We start from the raw sequence: 22,024 nt of genomic DNA, 5'->3' as shown, positions 1-22,024 counted from the left end.
CGGAGCAACTTCAAAATGTGGTTATGCATCAGCAGTTTTTCTCATTATGTCAGTCACTCAATTAGCCCATGTTACCAAAAAATGTTTGATTGCTAAATTAGTCTAGCCAGCTAACTAAATGGGTAGTAATCATGGTAAAATTACCAACCGGGGGCACACATTTAGTTTGTTAGTCACTCTCACTCATATTTAAAACTGCAAACATTTCTCTCCACCCTATGGCAACATGAACAGAATTACAGGAAATGTACTCTCTGCTGTCAAGAGGACGGCGCTAAAATGTTTTGCTAGCTACAAATGTTCACTTAGGGCCCCCAAAAGCCTAGGGCCGGCTCTGACTGGTATGGATGTGGGTACACAGACCAGTGAGCCACTGCGGCCCCTCATGATGAGATTAGTTTTTGTGGCCCCCACCCCAATCAAAGATGCCCATCCCTGATCAAAGCGGCATGGAGTGTTGACTCTATTCCTATGGGGAAATATATTCATTTCTTTTGAAAACCATCATACATAAAGTTGAGAGTTAGTCTGTAGAGAGCAATGTGTAAGTCGGCAGCAGTCGTAACTCCAACAACAGAAAACACTATGTCCATCTTTTCATGGGTTTTAATAATGACAGTTCAGCCATTCACATTCATCATCAGACTAAAACTGACTTACTTTGTTCATACACAAATCATGAAACCTTGTACAAGAAAACATTATAAAACTAACAGTAGTGAAATAGTAAAGAAGAAAAAAAGAGAAAGGCAGAAGGAAACTTTTTTTTTTTTTTACAAATAAAAACAATCTTCCCTCATCATTCTGGCAAACCAGAATTTCTCCAACCTCTTACATCTTCAACATGTGACAATCTCCCAAATACATTAAGACATTACGGGACAATTTCCCAGACACAGATTAAGACTAGTCCTGGACTCAGAAGCATGTTTAATGGAGATTCTCTTGATGTACTTTTTAGTTCAGGACTAGGCTTAATCTGTGTCTGTGAAACCGTCCCTGAAGTTCTCTTCTCACATAGTACATCATCAGTGCCCAAAAGTCTTGATCTCAGTTTAAAGGCTTTCATCTCCCACATCCATTAAGACATGAGTAGGTCTGTTCTTTCTTAGTACACGCCCACTTCCTCTACTGTATCTCCCCTATAGGTCAGCAGTTGGCGTGACAGCCCTGTTGCCATGGCAATAAATGATGGCCGCACATCACGTTGTGCTCTGTCGGTAAGCAGCAGGGCGCTGGGCATGGGGTCGCCAGCCCATGGGGATCCCTTTCGGGGGTCTGTGCTGCAGCGTCCTCTCACACGCAGCAGTGCTCTGGAACGCTGGCGTCCAGTAGAGTCTCCTCACACCTGGGCTATAGGGTCATCTCTGACCTCCTATACAGTTGGTCCTTAGTCGCAGCGTGGTGTTGTTACCTCTTGTTGGAGGTGCGCACCTGGTGTCGGACCCAGCCTGTAGGAGCTACAAGGACAGAATGATTACCATCAGGGCCATAACCAGGGTTTGAGTTTTAATGAGGTCCAGAAGGATTAGATTATTATTAGTTTTTTTAAATTAAAGCTAATTTACTGAATTTCTATGCAATTAAAATACTTAAAATGCTATTTGGAGAACAGCAAAAATAAGCAAAATTGACCCCAGCAATTATCACCTTGGCTGATGTAGGTTCATTACCCTCATTCAACCTACAAACACATAGCCTACTAGCTATACAGTTGTAATCTTATACCCCTGAAAAGGGGTGGAATATGACACATTTTTCACACTGACACATAGCATCAGTCAGTTGTAATGACGATTTGCATAAACTCTTGAAATTACATAGCGTTCAAATTTGTATTCCTAGGCATTACTGATCAAGCTCTGCACAAACAAACATCAATGGAGCACAGATGATTGTATTATCACATTCACATGAATTATTAGCATATTACTATTGATTCTGTATTAATATCAGTGATGTATTGTTAAAAAATTAAAATAAACACATGTGAAACTGACAAGATGAACAACCACCGATATAAAATGAAAACGTGACATTTTTAGAAATGCATAGTTTGCATTTAAATTATATTATTTAACTGGGTAAGTTAACTGAGAACACATTCTTATTTACAGCAATGACCCAGGGATTATTTTTTGTTGTACTTGTACCCCTTATTTTGTGATATTAAAATGGGTAGTTACGGTCTTGTCTCATTGCTGCAGCTCCCCTACGGACTCGGGAGAGGCGAAGGTCAAGAGCCATGCGTCCTCCGAAAAACGACCCTGCCAAGCCGCACTACTTCTTGAAGTAGCCAGCCGCACCAATGTGTCGGCAGAAACACCGTCCAACTTGAAAACCATGTCAGCATGCAAGCACCCGACTCACCATAAGGGCTATGTCCTAGAGCACAATAGGACATAGCCCTTAACCCGGACAATGCTGGGCCAATTGTGTGCCGCCTCAAAGGTCTCCCGTACACAGCCAGTTGTGAAACAGCCTGGGATCAAACCCAGGGCTCTAATGACGCCTCAAGCACTGCGATCCATTCGGGAGGTCTGGGAATAGTTAAAGGGGAGAGGAATACGCCAATTGGAAGCTGGAGATGATTAGGTGGCCACGATGGTATGAGGGCCAGATTGGGTTTTTAGCCAGGGCACCGGGCTTAACACCCGTACTTTTACCATGTGTCCTTTTACCAAGTGCCATGTGATCTTTCGTGACCACAGGCACCCGTTTAACGTCCAATCTGAAAGATGACACCCTACACAGGGCAATGTCCCCAATCACTGCCCTGGGGCATTGGGGGAAAAAAACAAAAAAGATTTGACCAGAAGAAAGAGTGCCTCCTACTGGCCCTCCAACCACTTCCAGCAGCATTTAGTCTTCCATCCAGGACCAACCCTGCTTAGCTTCAGATGCAAGCCAGCAGTGGGATGCATGGTGGCATGTTGCTGGTTGTAGGCCTATAGGGAAGATAGGCCATGTCGAGATGCTCATTTAGAAACATATAATTTTTTAAGTTCCTAACTTGTTTGATAAGATTTTCTAAGAGGACCTCACATAGGGCCCCAACTCTAAGTTTGGGAACCACTATACTAACCTCTCTGCTTGCTTCCCCTCTTTCTACATATTCTCTCCTTCCTCCTGCATGCATTGCAGCCTGCCTCAGCCTCACCACTGAGCGCCACATCACTGTCTCAGTAGTCTACTTTCTGTAAAGCAAAGTTATTATGAGAACTTAGTAGCGTATTTTTTCACCTGTCGAGGTAGACGCCGTGTAAAGTTAGGTTCTGACTTCATCCTTCTAGCTGGCTAAGAAATACTAGCCAGAGTCCTTCAATATTACTGTAATAGAAGTCCCTGACATATCTATAAGCGACTACCAATTGTGCACTCATTCTCCGAGTCGGCTAAATAAAGACCGACTCGGAGCCAGGGTGGTTCGTCTCACGTGTCAGGCCCTCGACATGTGCCACAAGAGGGCGGAGTTAGCCTTTTGACAGAGTGGTGAATGTGCTGCTAAAAAGGCAAATCCATCCAATGCAGGCAAACATACCACTCTTCATGATTCCACTTCTTCACAAATAGGCAGGCGCGATTAGAACTCAGTCAGATCGGAACTCAGTCAGATCAAGAATATAAGCGTTCTGAGCTTTGATCAATGCTGGGAGCAATATTTAGATGTTGAGTCATAATACATTTTCTGTATTGTGTACATTATTATCATTATTATTTTTATTTGAAAACAGAGGTCCGGACCTCTGTGTACTCGTATGTAGTTACGGCCATGATTAACATGTAGGCCCACTAATTACAGTCAGTTTAAGTGTTGGAGACATTGCTTTATAGATGGGCTGTTAACTTGTAATATTGGATTCGGACGCCATGTGTCCTGCATCTTGATTAGGGGTGTGTGACGTCATAACACTCACAGCGTGGCTGTCCTGGCGGTCTGGGGTTGCTGGCACTGCTGCCAAAGGAGGACTGGAAGTTGTGGATGGTCTCCTGCAAAATCTGCCTCTCTCTCCCCTGCAGCAACAATTCAGATGAATAATAATAATACACTGTATTTATACATTTTAATTGGATGTATCAAGCTGTGATCCCTCTTTGGTAACTAAAACAAATAGATTGTGTTCCGTGCCTGAGGGGGGTTTGTAAATATTGAACACACCTTCCCAGCATTGAGTTCAGAAATAGCTGCCAGTATTTGTTGTCTAGGCCCGTCTGTCTTAATCCCCAGTTCCTTTAAATCTCCATCTGTTAGAGTAAGGAAAGCCTCCATATCCACCTGTATTGGATGCACATTGACTGAGTGAGTAGATGACATGAGATTTAAACCACAGCTATGAACATTGTAGGATAAGTAGCAAATACACAACGGCTAAAGCTACAGTGAGGATAACGCATACCTCTTGCTCTTCGAATATGGGCTGGTATTTCTCCAACGAAAGTTTCTTCAGGATACTGGACAGCTCATCTGGGTGTAGTGAGAGATCAGCAGAGATAAGCAGAGGAAGGGATTGTTTTTAAAGTATTTATATCTTACATCATATATACCCTCGTCGGTAATGGTGCCACTGCTGGAGCCGCCGCTGCTCTTGGAGCGTGGGTGGGAGGAGGCAGAGGACAGGGAGTCCCCTGGGGGAGGTTTGGGGGTGGGGGATGGAGACGGGGTCAGGGTGGGAGAGGTGCTCTTAGAGGTAGAGGAGTTCCCAGACTGGGGTCTCTTCTTTAGGTCAGCTTTCTGTAAAGAAAATAGATGGGTGTGAATCACTTAGTTCACTAGTTAACACTGACATGTTGTAAGCGTGTATGAGCCTTTATAATGTCTTATAACAAGGTTTGTAATAGGTTGTCCTTCTACGTATCAATATTATATCTGACCCGTCTGGAGTGGACGTCGCTGGACACCAGGCTGGGGGTGCTGTGGATGTCTGGGAGACTGATGTCAGGCACGGTGGGGGCAGGAGCAGGCACAGGGGTGGGGCTTGGCACCTCTGCTGCCTGGGCCTTTGGATCTAACAGGCCTGCAGCTCTCTTTCTCTGGGCAGCAATTTGTGACAGGACGCTGTCTGAACTGCCCCCTTTGGGGAAGAGAAGAATCACAGCCCATGAGTAGCACTACCACTGAGTAGTACTAGCACTAGCCGTCTGCGCAAATCTCACAGATAAAATCAAACCAAATAACATTTTACTGGTCACATACACATTGTTTAGCATATGTTAATGCGAGTGTAGTGAAATGCTTGTGCTTCTAGTTCTGACCGTGCAGTAATATCTAACAAGTAATCTAACAATTTCACAACAACTACCTTATACACACAAGTATAAAGGAATGAATAAGAATATGTACATATAAATATATGGATGAGCGATGGCCGAACGGCATAGGCAAGTTGCAGTAGATGGTATTGAGTACAGTATTATACAGATAAGATGAGTAATGTAGGGTATGTAAACATTATATAAAAAGTGGCATCCAATTTTTTATTATTAAAGTGGCTAGAGATTTGAGTCAGTATGTTGGAAGCAGCCACTCAATGTTAGTGGTGGCTGTTTAACAGTCTGAGGCCTTGAGATAGAAGCTGTTTTTCAGTCTCTCGGTCCCCGCTTTGATGCACCTGTACTGACCTCGCCTTCTGGATGATAGCGGGGTGAACCGGCAGTAGCTCGGGTGGTTGTTATCCTTGATGATCTTTTTGGCCTTCCTGTTACATCGGGCGCTGTCGGTGTCCTGAAGGGCAGGTAGTTTGTTGTGCAGACCTCACTACCCTCTGGAGAGCCTTACAGTTGTGGGCGGAGCAGTTGTCGTACCCAATTGGGGCGGTAAGCAAATTGGAGTGGGTCTACGGTGTCAGGTAGGGTGGAGGTGATATGGTCCTTGACTAGTCTCTCAAAGCACTTCATGATGACAGTCGTTTAGCTCAGTTACCTTAGCTTTCTTGGGAACAGGAACAATGGTGGCCCTCTTGAAGCATGTGGGAACAGCAGACTGGGATAAGGATAGATTGAATATGTCCGTAAACACACCGTTCTCAATCAGAGGCAGCTGTCTATCGTGGTCTCTGATTGAGAAAAGATCGCCTGCCATGGGAGCAGGTCGAAGCAGCAAGGAAGGCGGAGGCAGCTAGTAAGGGCCAAGGATCACACTGGGACAAGGATGGCACTAAAGACCCAGAGGCCACTCCCAATTTTTTTTTGGGGGGGGTGCACACGGGGAGATTGGCTGAGCCAGGTTGGAGACCTGAGCCAACTCCCCGTGCTTACCGGAGGGATCGTCGTACTGGTCAGGCACCGTGATATGCGGTGGAGTGCACAGTGTCTCCAGTACGCGTTCTTAGCCCGGTGCGCTACATTCCAGCTCCCCGCATCTGCCGGGCTAGGATGAGCATCCAGCCAGGAAGGATTGTGCCAGCCCTGCTCTCCAGACTCCAGTACATCTCTACGGCCCAGGATATCCTGCGCCGGCTCTGCACACTGTCTCCAGTGCGTCTGCACAGCCCAGTGTGTCCTGTGCCTGCGCCCTGCACGTGCCGGGCCAAAGTCACCATCCAGACAGCATGGGTTGAGCAGGCACTCAGCTCGAGACCTCCAGTGCGCCTCCACGGCCAAGTGTATCTGGTGCCTGTCCCCAGAAGGACAGGGCCTCCTGGATGTCTCCCCAGCCTGGTGAGTCCTGTGCCTGCTCCCAGAGCCAGGCCTTCTGTGTGTCTCCTCCCTCCAGTGATGATCCATGGCAAGAAGCCTCCAGTGATGATCCGTGGCACGAAGCCTCCAGTGATGATCCATGGCACGAAGCCTCCAGTGATGATCCATGGCACGAAGCCTCCAGTGATGATCCATGGCACGAAGCCTCCAGTGATGATCCATGGCACGAAGCCTCCAACGAAGGCCACCAATCCAGAGCCTCCAGAGACAGCCTCCGGTCCGGAGCCTCCGGCAACGACGGTGCCCGGTCCGGAGCCTCCGGCAACGACGGTGCCCGGTCCGGAGCCTCCAGCAGTGTTCAGTTTGAATAAATAATCATGAACACGTACCACGCTGCGCTTTGGTCCTCTTCTTCAGACGAGCGTTACACCTACTACATAAGTCTTGTGCCTGAGCCGTTGAATTGCGACTCTACTTTGTCTCTATACTGACGCTTAGCTTGTTTGATCGCCTTGCGGAGAGAATAGCTATACTGTTTGCATTCGGTCATGTTTCCGATCGCCTTGCCATGATTAAAAGCAGTGGTACGCTATTTCAGTTTTGCGCGAATGCTGCCATCAATCCATGGTTTCTGGTTGGAAAATGTTTTAATAGTCACCATGGGTACAACATCACCGATGCACTTGCTAATAAACTCACTCACCGAATCAGCGTATACATCAATGTTGTTGTTCGACGCTATCCGGAACATATCCCAGTCCACATGATTGAAGCAATCTTGAAGCGTGGAATCAGCTTGGTCGGATCAGCGTTGAACAGACCTTAGCACGGACATTTCCTGATTTAGTTTCTGTCTATAGGCTGGGAGCAACAACATTTAGTCGTGGTCAGATTTGCTGAAAGGAGGGTGGGGGAGGCTTTGTATGCGTCGCGGAAGTTTGAGTAGCAATGATACAGAATTTTTCCAGCCCGGGTCACGCATTCGATATGCTGATAAAATCTAGGGAGCCTTGTTTTCAGATTAGCCTTGTTAAAATCCCCAGCTATAATTAATGCAGCCACAGGATATGTGGTTTCCAGTTTACATAGAGTCCAATGAAGTTCTTTCAGGGCCATCGAGCTGTCTGCTTGGGGGGGGATATACACGGCTGTGATTATAATCGAAGAGAAATCTCTTGGTAGAAAATGCGGTCGGCATTTGAGTGTAAGGAATTCTAGGTCAGGTGAACAAAAGGACTTAAGTTCCTGTATGTTGTTAGGATCACACCACAACTCGTTAATCATAAGGCATACACCCCCACCCTTCTTCTTACCAGAGAGATGTTTGTTTCTGTTGGCGTGATGCGTGAAGAAACCAGGTGGTTGTACCAACTCTAACGTATCTCGAGTGAGCCATGTTTTCGATGTCTCTCTGGAAGGCAACCCTTGCTCGAATTTGGTCTACCTTGTTGTCAAGAGACTGGACGTTGGCGAGTAGTATACTCGGGAGCGGTGAGCGATGTGCCCGTCTACGGAGCCTGACCAGAAGACCACTCCGTCTGCCCCTTCTGCGGCGCCGTTGTTTTGGGTCGCCTACTGGGATCCGATCCATTGTCCTGGGTGGTGGTCCAAACAGAGGATCCGATTTCGGGAAAATCATATTCCTGGTCAAAATGTTGGTAAGTTGACGTTGCTCTTCTATCCAATAGTTCTTCCTGGCTGTATGTAATAAGACTTAAGATTTCCTGGGGTAACAATGTAAGAAATAAAACATAAAAACACAAATACTGCATAGTTTCTTAAGGACCCGAAGCGAGGCGACCATCTCTGTTGGCGCCAGTTCAGTAGTCATCTGATCTCTGCTCATGCAGTAGGAATAGTCTGAAAGTGTGTGTGTGGTGTGTGTGTGTGTGTATGACACCTAGCCAAGTGTGTTTTCATGTGCCTGTACCTGAGCGGTTGTGTGAGTCTGGCCCGTGGCGGTTGAGCCCTGCCACCCCGTTGGAGCCACCTGAGGAGTGGGGGGAGTGGTAGTTGCCTGAGTTGGAGGGGGAGGTGGACGAGGGGCCCTTGGTGAGGCTGGGGAACTTAATGGACCTGCTCACCACACGACTGATAGAGGTCTGTGACACAGCATGGAAGGAAAGAATACTTTTTCTTCACTTCAAAATCACAATTTATCATTGAGTTTCAATTACAGTAAAAAAAATATTTAAAAAATTGGCAGCAACGTGTGACTCACAATGTCAGAGTTGCCGCTGCTGTTGAAGTTGGCTTTGCCTGGTCTCTGTGGCATGGGCAGCCGTGAGGCTTCGCTCTTGCCCTCTTTGATGACCCTGGAGCGGTCTGAGTTCCACGGCTCAAAGTTCGACGGGGGCAGAAAGGGTGGGATCACTGCCTTCAGCTTGTCGTTGGGCAGACGGGTCAGCGGCGCCCCATTTCTCAGCTGAAAGTTTAGTAGAAGTTTCAATCAGTTCAATCACGCCAGCATTGCATTATCTATGCCATAGCATACACAGTAAATAGTCTATGGTCCCCAGCCTGGACAGAGCATCTCCATTTTCACAGTTTTCTGTCAATAATATCCACAATGTGTAGCAGTTTGCCACAGGACTCCATTGATCACTTCAACTGAAGTGTCAATGAAATGTAGCCACAGGGCTTATCATGGTTAATTCACTTAAATTCAAAACCTCTTCAAATGTAAAGACTCCTACCATTGTGGTTATTAGAAAGTCATCCTTCTCTGTGCCTGTTCTGCCAAGACCTATGAAACAGATACAAATAAATCAATAGGTAGTTTAGTAGAATCATACATGACATTATCTCATGTTCCTGTATTCAAGGCTCAACTGTTTCAGCCACTGACCACAAAATAGAATGTTTCAACTAAATCTCTCAGGAAGAATATGGCCATTGTGAAAAAAAATGAACCGTTTCAAAACATCAGGGAAACAAGATGGTTTCTAGGAAATGCCACTTACAGACATTTACCATACTTTTGTTCAATTCCCATTTCTCACAAACAATCCATGTACAATCAGTAGGACAGCTTATTCAATACTTGCTAATTCTTGCTTATTCTAAACTGACTATACTGTAAAAAGAAGTACTGCAAAAATTCTGTTTACAAAACAAAAACTGGAACATTGCTAATGGGAAAGGTCTTATTTCCCCCGTGTCTCACCACTGTCTTTGCTCTTGGCTGTCCAGGCCGTGCTGCTGTCAGTACTCCCCATGGCTGCAGGGGGCGACATCGCCCCGCACGGGGTGGCACTCTTCCTCTCAGCCTTCATGGTGGCGTCCAGAGGCGCCTCGGGTTCATCAGGGAAGGGGGCCAGGCGGTTGGAGGATAGCCCGTGTCTTAGAGTGTGGGTCAGCTTAAGCCTCCTGAACCTGTTAGACATCCTGTTCCACCACGACTGGACAGGAAGGAGACAGTAGTTATATGCCACATGATAATAAACAGAGTGCATAACATACAGCCCCTGGGCAAAACGCATACCAAAACGCATACCCTGATCTAAACAGTGCCTGACCTTTAATCCTCCTCTGTCATCGGGTGGTACGGGGACATTATTGAGAGACTGCCTGCTCTTGGAGCCAGTGAGGGGAGTCCTGCCCCTGTGTTTTCCCTTGTCTTTGTCCACCTGCATGCAGACGGACGCCAACAACCTCACCAGCTCAGTGTCTGTAGGGAAGAGAATGGCAGAGTGTGACTTGGGTGCATTGGGTTTACCAGGTGTACTAAGCACTAGCAATGATAACACATATCACAGTGCAAATGCATTATAACACTTCACACTGACTATCTGCACCAGTAAACTCAGACGCAGCGGCAGATTGTGTTGTGGTTTTACCTGGGTCATTCAGCAGCATGACCAGGTCAAAAGCAGTGTAGCCATTCTTGGCTCGCAGGTTGACATCTGCACCCTGACTAAGCAGATACTTCACCACATCTTTATTCCTATGAGCACAGGTGTGAAAGAAGAAAAGCTTAGATTAGAAGACAATTTTTAAAAATCACCATGACTGTATACACTACCGGTCAATGTTTTAGAACACCTACTCATTCAAGGGCTTTTATTTATTTTTACTATTTTCTACATTGTAGAATAATAGTGAAGACATCAAAACTATGAAATAGCACATGGAATCATGCATTTACCAAAAAAGTGTTAAACAAATTATATATTTGAGATTCTTGAAACAGCCACACTTTGTCTTGATGATAGCTTTGCACATTCTCTCAACCCTCTTCATGAGGTAGTCACCTGGAATGCATTTCAATTAACAGGTGTGCCTTCTTAAAAGTACATTTGTGGAATTTCTGTCCTTCTTAATGTGTTTGAGCCAATCAGTTGTGTTATGACAAGGTAGGGGGATATACAGAAGACAGCCCTATTTGGTAAAAGTCCATATTATGGCAAGAACAGCTCAAATAAGCAAAGAGAAATGACAGTCCATCATTACTTTAAGACATGAAGGTCAGTCAATATGGACATTTTCAAGAACTTTGAAAGTTTCTTCAAGTGCATCAGATGACCTGGCCTCCACAATCCCCCGACCTCAAACAAATTGAGATGGTTTGGGATGAGTCGAACCGCAGAGTGAAGGAAAAGCAGCCAACAAGTGTTCAGCATATGTGGGAACTCCTTCAAGACTGTCTGAAAAGCATTTCAGGAGAAGCTGGTTGAGAGAATGCCAAGAGTGTGTAAAGCCTTCATCAAGGCAAAGGGTGGCTATTTGAAGAATCTCAAATATAAAATATATCGTTTAACACTTTTTTGGTTACTACATGATTCCATGTGTTATTTTCTAGTTTTGATGTCTTCACTATTATTCTACAATGTAGAAAATAGTAAAAATAAAGAAAAACCATTGAATGAGTAGGTGTTCTAAAACGTTTGACCGGTAGTGTATGTGTTTTAGCCATTGTGTCTTTGTGAAGGTGTCTGTGTAGAATAACAAATTGTAATCAAAATTGCGGTCATGCGTCACATATTTACCCATGGTACGTGGCCTGCATGAGGGCCGTCCAGCCGTGTACTCCATCTTGTTTGTCCACGTCGGCGCTCTTCTCCAGCAGGAGCTGCACCACCTCCAGCTGCCCACTGACGGCTGCTATCATCAGGGGAGACGCCCCGTCCGGGTTGGCCATGTTCACCTGGGATGGATCTTCCTCCAAGATCTCCTTCACCAGCTGGGAGTTTCCTGGGACACACACATGCACACACACACACAAACCCACATGCACAAACCCACATGCACAAACAAACACACATGCACACGTGCAAACACACACACACTCACACAGATATGAGTATGAACGCACGCACGCACAAGATTACCACAGACTACTCAATTCCAGCTACATACATTCTTATTGAAACAAAGGTCTCTGTCCTCCACCCAAAAGTCTCAAATATTTTCAGCCCTCTCAGACCCCACACATTCTTCCCTCCCAGGGTTTTACCCCAGACTGCATTGAGCAAGCATGCAAGACTGCCCTGTGCACATACCATGTTAGATTCTCTCAAACTCACATAGTCCCTACTTCAGGAATGTTTAGGTATGACTTTTTGGTTGAACTACATGCATGGTTGGATTACTTACTGTAAATGCATGGCAGTGTTATGCCCACTCTTGCAGACATAACTCAATATGACAGCTTTCCTCTTACAATGCAAACCTCTGTTTAGTATGTGCCTGTGTCTGCTAAACTCACCTAACTTCAAGGCACTGAACACATCTGGTCTCCTCTTCTCGTCATCTATGCGAGTGGTAAAAGAAAAGATGAATGTACCAAGGACTGAAAAAGCAACAATCCTACATTGCCACCACCACCATACAATACCCCTACTGCTGAACCCAGTCACATTGGGTACCAGAAGAGGACAGGGAACACTTGAGTGGAGAAATACTGGAGTTGTACTGGCTAGAGACAACAAAGCTCAGTCCAAAACCACCAAGAGAGTGGACCACAGTCACATGACTGCTAGCCAGGCAGACTGAAAACGGAACTCAAAACATGTGACTGGTCCTTTTAGTCCTGAACTGTAGTTAAGGTTAATGTGCTTACCATAGTGTACAATAACAATATATGCATTGTAAGAATTCAGTAGTGATATGGAGAAAATTTGAGCGGTAACTTTGAGATCTCTGATATATCAATTGAACAGCAAAACAATAGGGAAAATTCAAGCAGAAAACATGTTATATATGTTTTTTAGAACTGTTTGGCTATAATGACCATCGTTATGTTTGGAGGAAAAGGGGAGGCTTGCAAGCCGAAGAACACCATCCCAACCATGAAGCACAGTGGCAGCATCATGTTGTGGGGGTGTTTTGATGCAGGAGGGCCTGGTGCACTTAACAAAATAGATGGCATCAAGAGGGAGGCAAATTATGTGAATATACTGAAGCAACAGCTTAAGACATCAGTCAGGAAGTTAAAGCTTGGTCGCAAATGGGTCTTCCAAATGGACAATGACCTCAAGCATACTCCCAAAGTTGTGGCAAAATGGCTTAAGGACAACAAAGCCCTGACCTCAATCCTTTAGAAAATGTATGGGCAGGACTGAAAAAGCATGTGCGAGCAAAGAGACCTACAAACCTGACTCAGTTACACCAGCTCTGTCAGGAGGAATGGGCCAAAATTCACCCAACTTATTGTGGGAAGCTTGTGGCAGGCTATCCGAAACAGTTGACCCAAGTTAAACAATTTAAAGGCAATGCTACCAAATACTAACTGAGTGTGTGCAAACTTCTGACCCACTGGGAATGTGATGAAAGAAATAAAGCTGAAATAAATAATTCTCTCTACTATTATTCTGACATTTCACACTTTTAAAATAAAGTGGTGATCCTAACTGACCTTTGACAGGGAATTTTTCTAGGATTAAATGTCTGGAACTGTGAAAAACTGAGTTTAAAATGCATTTGGCTAAAGTGTATGTATACTTCCAACTTCAACTGTGCATTGTCTTTCCAGTTATACAGGATGATGTAGTTAATTGGCATTACTGAGTAATGTTGATCATTAGAATGGGTGACTGGCTGAAGAAATTCTAGGAAGATTCAGATGTTTAAAGGGATAGCCCACCCCAAAATCGTTGAAATCGTTTTCATTATAGCTCAAAAGGTGGTCTTGCATCTGCTTAGAATGGGAATTATTGGCACTAACCATCTAAATACTAGGTGTAAATGGTGCCAATCTTTCCCATTCACTTGGAATTGAGGCCTGCAGATTTTTCCTAATATCGCAGGATCTACACAGGAATTTGGGGGCGAAAACTTTCAAATAAAAATGGTTTTATTTTGGGGTAAACTGTCCCTTTAAGGTGGTACTTCTCTACCTACGTTCAGAGGGCCACAACATCGCGGGACGTTCAGATATAAATATATTATGTACAACAGACTTTCCTCTCTGACATGTAGAGTGAGGAATCGTGTCAGCTCTAATTGTGAAATTTCTATCTGCAGCGTTCAGTTTGTTGCCCGCTGCTGAACTCAGCCCTGCTATAATAACAATTTGTCAAAGAAATGCAGAGCTCAGACGTTTTCAAGGGTAGGTTTCAAATTCGGGTTCCCTCCTGTGTACTTCTTGGCCAAAGACAAGAGGCACATGAAAGAGAACAGGTGTCTAGGGGGGAACTCTATAACAATGTCTCTTTCTTTTAGACACCCAAGGTGTGACCACTGCTTTACTTTCACTTGAGTGTCAATTGTAGTGTTACAATAAAGCCTTGAGTTAATTCGAAAACTTTCACAACAATCGAGACTACTACCTATGAGTGACCAGCACAAGATACGCTGAAGACTTCCATTTAGTATCAAAGATGAACTTGTTGCGATCTTATCTGTGTATTGACTAACGACAATCATATCAGAAATAGAAAAACTGCTTTGTGCCTTGTTGGCCTAATTTGACTGCATATCAGATTAGTGTTTCTCCTGAATGCTTCTTCAGTGGGACAGAGATCCCTGAATCAGCATCAAGGCCTGCCAACAATAACATTTCCTCAACCAATTGAAACCGAGCCTAAATGTTTTGAGGCTGGGTGTAACAGAGTTAGATGGGGGTCTGTTCCAGTCTACCTAAATAGGCTTAATGAAAATACTGGAAAACTTATTTCCAACAGTGTGCAACCAACCAGGGTTCAAATCCAGGTCTCATACATGTCACAAGACTGTGTTAGCCCGCCGAGCTAAGGCCTAGACGTTGCTATGGTTACTCATCACATTAGTGTGGTTCGTCGTACCACCTTCATTACACATGGAGAGAGTAGTGAACTTAGTGAACTCGTGGCTGTTCTATACCTGGCTGTGGGCGCACGGTGGTAATGGAGTCCAGGTAGGCCTTGACATCCCTCTGATTGAGCTGCAGCGATAGCTCGAAGGCAGTCTTGGCCAGCACGTTGACCTGGTCCGGGTCCGCACCCCGCTCCACCAGCTGCTGGGCCACGACCACCTTCCCGCTCAGCGTGGCCAGCATGAGGGCACCCCAGCCCGTGGTCTTCTGGGAAAAGTTCACCTCCGCCCCCCACTCCAGGAGCAGGCGAACGGATGCCTCGTGGCCATGCTGTGAGGCAGCAAGGAGCGCCGTGATATCCATGAACTCCCTTCCACCCTCGTCTCCGACGCTGTTGTTGCTGTTGGTGACACCCTCAGCGAGCGCCAGGTGGTCATAGTCGTCTACGTAGGCGCCGCTCTCCAGGAGGAGCTTGGCCACATGGGTGTGGCCCCCTCTGGCCGCCATAGTCAACACGCTGGCCCCCATCCGGTTCCTGCCATTCATCTCCGCCCCGTTCTCCAGCAGGATGTGGGCCACATTTAGATGGCCAAACCTAGTGGACGACAAGACAAAGTCATGGAACTGTCCAAATATTTCCAAAAACGTACTAATATCATCATAAGTCCATTGGTAAGCAATGAATGAACAATGATGTTAATGCTTATTGTTTTGAAGACTATGAGAACCTTCATATGGGGTCATAGGTCACATGGTACACAGGTGACCAGGAAGTGTTAGGAGAGAGGAGAGCAGTTATGTCTAGACGGGATACAGCCTATGTCAAATTGACATCAAAAAGTTTAAACAAATTGCCTTTTTGGTAACGCTAACCATTTTCCTAACCTTAACCTAATTCTCCTAACATGCCATGTTAATTGTCCTTACCTGCTACGAAAAGTCAATTCTGAGAGACTGTATACCATCTAGTCAAAACCGAGGAGAGCATATGTTTCTAATCATTAAGATGATCTATCTCTTTGAAGGTACACTCAGAAATATGACATAGATGCAGTTCTAAGTAAACAGCATTGTGGGTGAATTTACGCAACAACTAAGACCGTTGAAGCACGAGCGTACTTTCAGCACCAAGAGTTGTCCATTTCCGATTGATTGTGCCGCGGCTGCTGCTTAAAGTGTCAGTACGACAATGTAAATTACTCAAATCTGGATTATTGTGAGATCAATAACTATGATAAACAGGCCTACATCATCAGCAAGAAACATACTAAAAATCAATTATAGTAGTAGCAAGCTATCAAATTTAACCTCCGGTCCTCCTCATCTTCTCTCTCTCCTTGTAAAACTGAACAGAACATTGGCTATAGGCTAGTCTACACACATTTTTTGGGGACTAGACCATTCAAAGATGATTTTCGGAAGAAGCATTTGACTCGCCTCCTGAACTGACACCATAGGCCTACATAGCACAGCCATTTGTTAGGCAGCACACAAAAAAGTTTTGGATTAGCAAGAGCAGAGCAGGCCGGGGCTCAGGGTTGAAATATCCATTGCAGTGTAATGCAGCCTAGTTTTATTTACACCATCCCAGCTGCTATCTTAGAAATATAACACTGCTCTGTGCTTCTGTGAGCATGGACTTGGTAGCCTATAGGCCAAGCCTGGACAATTCAAGTCCTCGGGGGCCTGATTGGTGTCACACTTTCCCCGATCCCTAGCAAACACACCTGATTTAAACTAATTGCATTTAACTGAAGATCATGATTAGGTGATTATTGGAGTTGGGTGTGTTAGCTAGGGCTGGGGAAAAAGTGTGACACCAATCAGGCCGAGGACTGGAGTTGAGGTAGGATCAGGATATGGGGACGAGGGGAAAATGGAGTCCCTAGAGAAAGCAAGTACAAGATGGGTGTCAGGGATGGAGCGGCAGTATTATCATAAGGAGACGTGTACTTGGAAAACAGAGAAGGAATGGAGGGAAAAAGAGAGGCTGAGGAGGTCTAAGAGAGTGAGGGAAGAAGGTGAACTTGAGTCGGATAAAAATGGTGGAAAAAAAGGGAGATGTTTTGTCAAAGAAGGATAGTAGAAAGTGCAAGCAGAGGGAGCTGAAGACAGGAGGAGAAATGGAAGTGAATGAGGAAGTATCGAAGGTGGTAGGAGTGGTGAAGTTATCGGAGACTGAGGAATGCACCGAGGATCAGGATGAAGAAGAGTCTGACGGTAGGAGAGAAGTTCCTGGAAAAAGTGGACTCTTGCCTTTTGGCTGATCCATTTGTGGTTTCATGGTGGGTGAAAAAAAAGAGTTGGGTCAAGTGGTATCGGTGAGGGTAACTGGAAGTGGTCTAGTTTCTGTTTCTGTTGGGCAGAGGAAGAAAGCGCTCAAAGTAAAAAGAGTTGGGTCAAGTGGTATCGGTGAGGGTAACTAGAAGTGGTCTAGTTTCTGTTTCTGTTGGGCAGAGGAAGAAAGCGCTCGAAGTAAAAAGAATGGGGGCAAGAAAAGTGAGTTGTTTCGTTCTCAAGAAAAGGGCACCAATGAAAGGAGTGATAACTGGAGTAGCAGTAGATATAAAGGCTGACCAGCTGAGGGCGAAGATTCCTGGTGTATGTGATGCTCGTCGTTTGATGCGACGCAGACAGGGTGGCGAGAGTGGGGAAACAGAAGAGTCGGTCTGTTCTTTTGAGTTTTGAAGTAGAGTCTTTGCCTGACAAAGTGAAGTTAGAATATATAAGTTATCCTGTACGAGTGTATGTGCCGAACACATTAAGATGATACAGGTGTCAAGCTATTGGGCATGTGGCAGCAGTGTGTAGTAGGGAGGGTCCAAAGTGTGAGACATGTGCAGAAGGGTATGAGACAAAGGAATGTGTAGCACTGGGGAAAGTAGTGGAATGTGTTAATTGTAGAGGTGCCCATGGAGCTGGGGATCAGAAATGTTGTGTGCGAGAGAGGCAGGTTGAGGTTTCCAGGGTTAGAGTAGAGCAGAAGTTGTCATATGCTGAGGCAGTGAAGAAAGTAGAGGAAGATGAGTTAAGGGGGAGGAGTGGTGAGAGTAGCAGAGATATACCAGTACAGAGGGAGGCCAAAAAAGGCCAAAAAGTCAAATAAGTTTCAGTAAGATTTGGATTTTTAGCATTTATAGCAATAGTTATCAATTGTACTGCAGGGATGGATCGTAAGTCTCCAAAAATGGAGGTTGTTGTGGCAGCTGCTCGGTGTGCGAGACTTGTCAGCAGAAGAGTTCCAGGATGTGTTAAGTGGTGATGTCCCATCCTTTCAGGGTGATGGCATGAGGTAGGAATAAATACATTTCATTAGTGGAGTGTTACATTTATTTTACATGACTTTGAAATTAGAAGGTATTTATTTAGTATATTTAAATTTTTAAGTAAAGTATAAGGGAGTTGTACTCCAGTCTAGTAGGTGGCAGAAATGCAACAAATTGGATGCCACCCGCCCGAGTTACACCAGGAACGCACAATCCCTTCATCAGTGCTCAGACTGTCCACAATAGGCTGAGAGAGGTTGGACTGAGGGCTTTTAGGCCTGTTGTAAGGCAAGTCCTCACCAGACGTCACTGGCAACAACGTCGACTATGGGCACAAACCCACCGTCGCTGGACCAGACAAGACTGGCAAAAAGTGCTCTTCACTGACGAGTCAAGGTTTTGTCTCACCAGGGGTGATGGTCGGATTCGTGTTTATCGTCGAAGGGGTGAGCGTTACACCGAGGCCTGTACTATGGAGTGGGACCGATTTGGAGGTGGAGGGTCTGTCATTGTCTGGGGCGTTGTGACAGAGTCATCGAACTGAGTTTGTTGTTATTGCAGGCAATCTCAACGCTGTGTGTTACAGAGAAGACATCCTCCTCCCTCATGTGGTACCCTTCCTGCAGGCTCATCCTGACATGACCCTCCAGCATGACAATGCCACCAGCCATACTGCTCGTTCTGTGCGTGATTTCCTGCAATACAGGAATGTCCGTGTTCTGTCATGGCCAGCGAAGAGCCCAGATCTCAATCCCATTGAGCACGTCTGGCACCTTTTGGATCAGAGGGTGAGGGCTAGGACCATTTCCTCCAGAAATGTCTGGGAACTTGCAAGTGCCTTGGTGGAAGAGTGGGGTAACATCTCACAGCAAGAACTGGCAAATCTGGTGCAGTCCATGAGGAGGAGATGCACTGCACAGTACTTAATGCAGCTGATGGCCACACCAGATACTGACTGTTACTTTTGATTTTGACTCCCCATTTGTTCAGGGACACATTATTCCATTTCTGTTAATCACATGTCTGTGGAACTTGTTCAGTTTATGTCTCAGTTGTAGAATCTTGTTATGTTCATACAAATATTTACACATGTTAAGTTTGCTGAAAATAAACGCAGTTGACAGTGAGAGGACATTACTTTTTTTGCTGAGTTTACATTCCTACACAGGCTCAGGGGCCTGTAAAGTTTATGACCATTGCAATAAATAATACACCTAAGTCCACCTTTTTAGCATTTCACTATCCCTCAGTTGATGAGAAACCTTCACTAGTCGTGGTGGCTCTTCTACCATAGACAAATGGTATAGAGAGAAATAGTCCTATAATAACTTCAACCTAAAACTTCTTACCTGGGAATATTGAAGACTCATGTTAAAAGGAACCACCAGCTTTCATATGTTCTGAGCAAGGAACTTAAACGTTATCTTTCTTACATGGCACATATTGAACTTTTACTTTCTTCTCCAACACTTTGTTTTTGCATTATTTAAACCAAATTGAACATGTTTCATTATTTATTTGAGGCTAAATTGATTTTATTGATGTATTATATTAAGTTAAAATTAGTGTTCATTCAGTATTGTTGTAATTGTTATTATTACAAATAAAATAAAATTTAAAAACGGCCGATTAATCGGTATCAATTTTTTTTTGGTCCTCCAATAAATCGGTATCGGCGTTGAAAAAGCATAATCGGTCGACCTCTTCACACGACTAAATCTTTCACATTTATGACACTGAAGGGGCTTGTGCACAAAAGCTCATGAATCCTAACTTTATATGAGAAGGGAGAAACTATTTATCAAAAAACAGTAGCATGGATAAAGTTCATTACGTTTCTCCATCCACCATACAGGTCAGTCAGCGTATACAGGTCAGTCAGCGTGCACCAACCACTCCATCGATGTCTTCAGTTATATCCTCTGGCTTTGTTTCTTGAGCCACCCCAAAAATAACCCCCTTGAAAGGCCCCCTGCTACGAAAATATATACAGGAAACAGTCCACTCCGATATCTTTTTGAGTCTTAAACTTATTCTGCTTCGCAGACACAAAAAAATCTAAATAAGACCACTTTTTGTGACTCACTTTCCTTCAACACATTCCAGATTGTCCTCCAGACGTTAAACATTTTCCCAAGTAGCATTGATCCAAAACCCTCACTCCAAATAAAAACGAGTGTGGTGGTTTCCTATTTTCTACCACAGCTTTACTTCTTTCTCATTTCCCTTTTTCCTTGCCACTGAACCCACTACTCTCACTTTCTGTACTATTATATTACTAGCAGTTTCAAACAAAACCTCCGTTTCCACCATCTTCCCGATCAGATATGGATCATTTGATTGAGACCACACTAAATAGCCTGTAGGCACACTCGAAATTGCACGTCCAGTGGAGAATCAGAGATGAGAGACGGCATCGGCCACACGTTAATATGTAGCCTAATAAGCAACTCATTTTAAAACCGTGAGAAATATTGAAATGTCATCAATTACAAATTGCATGACCCTGAACTGGACTAGATTAAAAGAAAATACTAAACCCTCCCATTGACTGAAATTGAAAAAGTATGACCCTCCCCCTTTTTCCTCCAGGTACATTATGCACATTATAATCCATCTCTTACTGCTCGAACACCCAATATCTGAGGTGCTACTCGTGGCAACGTCATTTCGTCATTTAAGATTATCTTTATGGAAACTCACCCCTGGCTAGTATAGATTGTTTAATTTTGATTTATTCATCATACACAATCTGTGTTGTGCATATATTATAATACAATTATAACATTTTAATCGGGGACACACCCATTTAACATCTGTATACATTATTGACCAATATCATGAGCACAAACTGGTAGCAACCACACCTTGTAGCCTGCATGAGAGGCGTCCAGCCATAGTTGTTACGGCTGTCCACCGAAGCCCCCTTTCGCAGTAGAAATCGGACCAGATTCTCATGTCCACTCGCCGAGGCAAACTGCAACGCGGTGTTGCCCTCCTCATCTGTGCAATCCACTGGCACTAGCGAAAGTCCCCGTGAGATGTCCACAACATTGCATTCCGATCCCGCTTCTGACCGCAGTCTGCTTTGCCTCCCGGAATCTTTCGCCCCGGGATCAAGAATCCCTCGAGCAGTTTCGTAGTCTCCTTCATCACAAGCACGAAACAACAACAGTGCGTTTGCTGGAACACCTAAATTCATCTCCGAGGTTAGTTTGAGTTCCAGTTGTGGTGTTCTAAAACTTTTCTCCTCCTTAATCCAATGTCTATCGGCGGCCCAACTTTGAAAAGCATGACGCACTAACAAGAGTAAAGTTCTCTCCTCGAGTAATACGGCGTTTTGGTTTGTACTATGACCAATATTATCACACAAATTAAAAGCATAAAGCTTTTTATTTTCTAATGTAAATCATATTCGCAACCAGTTACTCTCTCGTCTCAACCTCTGGAAATGTTGCCATTCTACGCGTGCGCATAATGAAGACAACTGTAAGAGCAGTCTTTTTCGGACCACCTCCCTTTTATTGAAAAAAAGAAAGAAAAACGTCTTATTGGACGAAAGGAGTCCTTTGGAACGTTAGACTAAGTAGTTGAGGGCTACAGACCGTGATGCATGGTTAAAATAAAATCGATCACATTAATGTATAGTATAGTAGCCTAGTATGAATATTTAATGTTCAACTTTAATATTCATTTAGGCATGATAAAGGACATGGGATTTTAATTGGCAGTTGTCTTACGTGAATGCATTATAAACATGCATATGCTCACTATGGAACGGTGAGGTTTTAAGAATACAATCAAGATATTTTAAGGATACTTTGCAGAGCAAAATCCATAATATACACAGACAGTTGCTGCAGTCAGAATCTCTACTCTTCTCCTGAGT

At 44.6% G+C, this 22,024-nt stretch overlaps 1 protein-coding gene across 1 annotated transcript; it reads right to left on the bottom strand.

Annotated features, from left to right (window-relative positions):
• Positions 1-591: 591 nt before the first annotated feature.
• Positions 592-21,598, bottom strand: LOC135517268 (ankyrin repeat and SAM domain-containing protein 6-like). The gene is made up of 16 exons (XM_064941411.1): positions 21,003-21,598; positions 14,938-15,464; positions 12,344-12,388; positions 11,625-11,829; positions 10,476-10,582; positions 10,155-10,306; positions 9,803-10,037; positions 9,333-9,382; positions 8,858-9,061; positions 8,567-8,738; positions 4,873-5,072; positions 4,546-4,732; positions 4,398-4,465; positions 4,160-4,276; positions 3,918-4,014; positions 592-1,460 (listed from the first exon to the last, which is right to left on the bottom strand). The coding sequence occupies exons 1-16, from the start codon at positions 21,335-21,337 to the stop codon at positions 1,411-1,413; spliced, it is 2,751 nt and encodes a 916-aa protein (XP_064797483.1). The 5' UTR covers positions 21,338-21,598; the 3' UTR covers positions 592-1,410.
• Positions 21,599-22,024: the final 426 nt, after the last annotated feature.

This window comes from Oncorhynchus masou, chromosome 28 (genome assembly GCF_036934945.1).
Source record: "Oncorhynchus masou masou isolate Uvic2021 chromosome 28, UVic_Omas_1.1, whole genome shotgun sequence".
NCBI classification, from domain to species: Eukaryota; Metazoa; Chordata; class Actinopteri; order Salmoniformes; family Salmonidae; genus Oncorhynchus; species Oncorhynchus masou.
This window is presented reverse-complemented; position numbering and strand designations above follow the sequence as displayed.

Excerpts from the sequence above, each read along its gene's own strand:
- LOC135517268 (XM_064941411.1), bottom strand. The coding sequence starts at position 21,337 with ATGAATTTAGGTGTTCCAGCAAACGCACTGTTGTTGTTTCGTGCTTGT. Across the intron at positions 10,038-10,154 it reads ATGACAGAGGAGGATTAAAG|TCGTGGTGGAACAGGATGTC; the intron begins GTCAGGCACTGT and ends CTTCCTGTCCAG. Across the intron at positions 8,739-8,857 it reads GCAGCGGCAACTCTGACATT|ACCTCTATCAGTCGTGTGGT; the intron begins GTGAGTCACACG and ends GCTGTGTCACAG.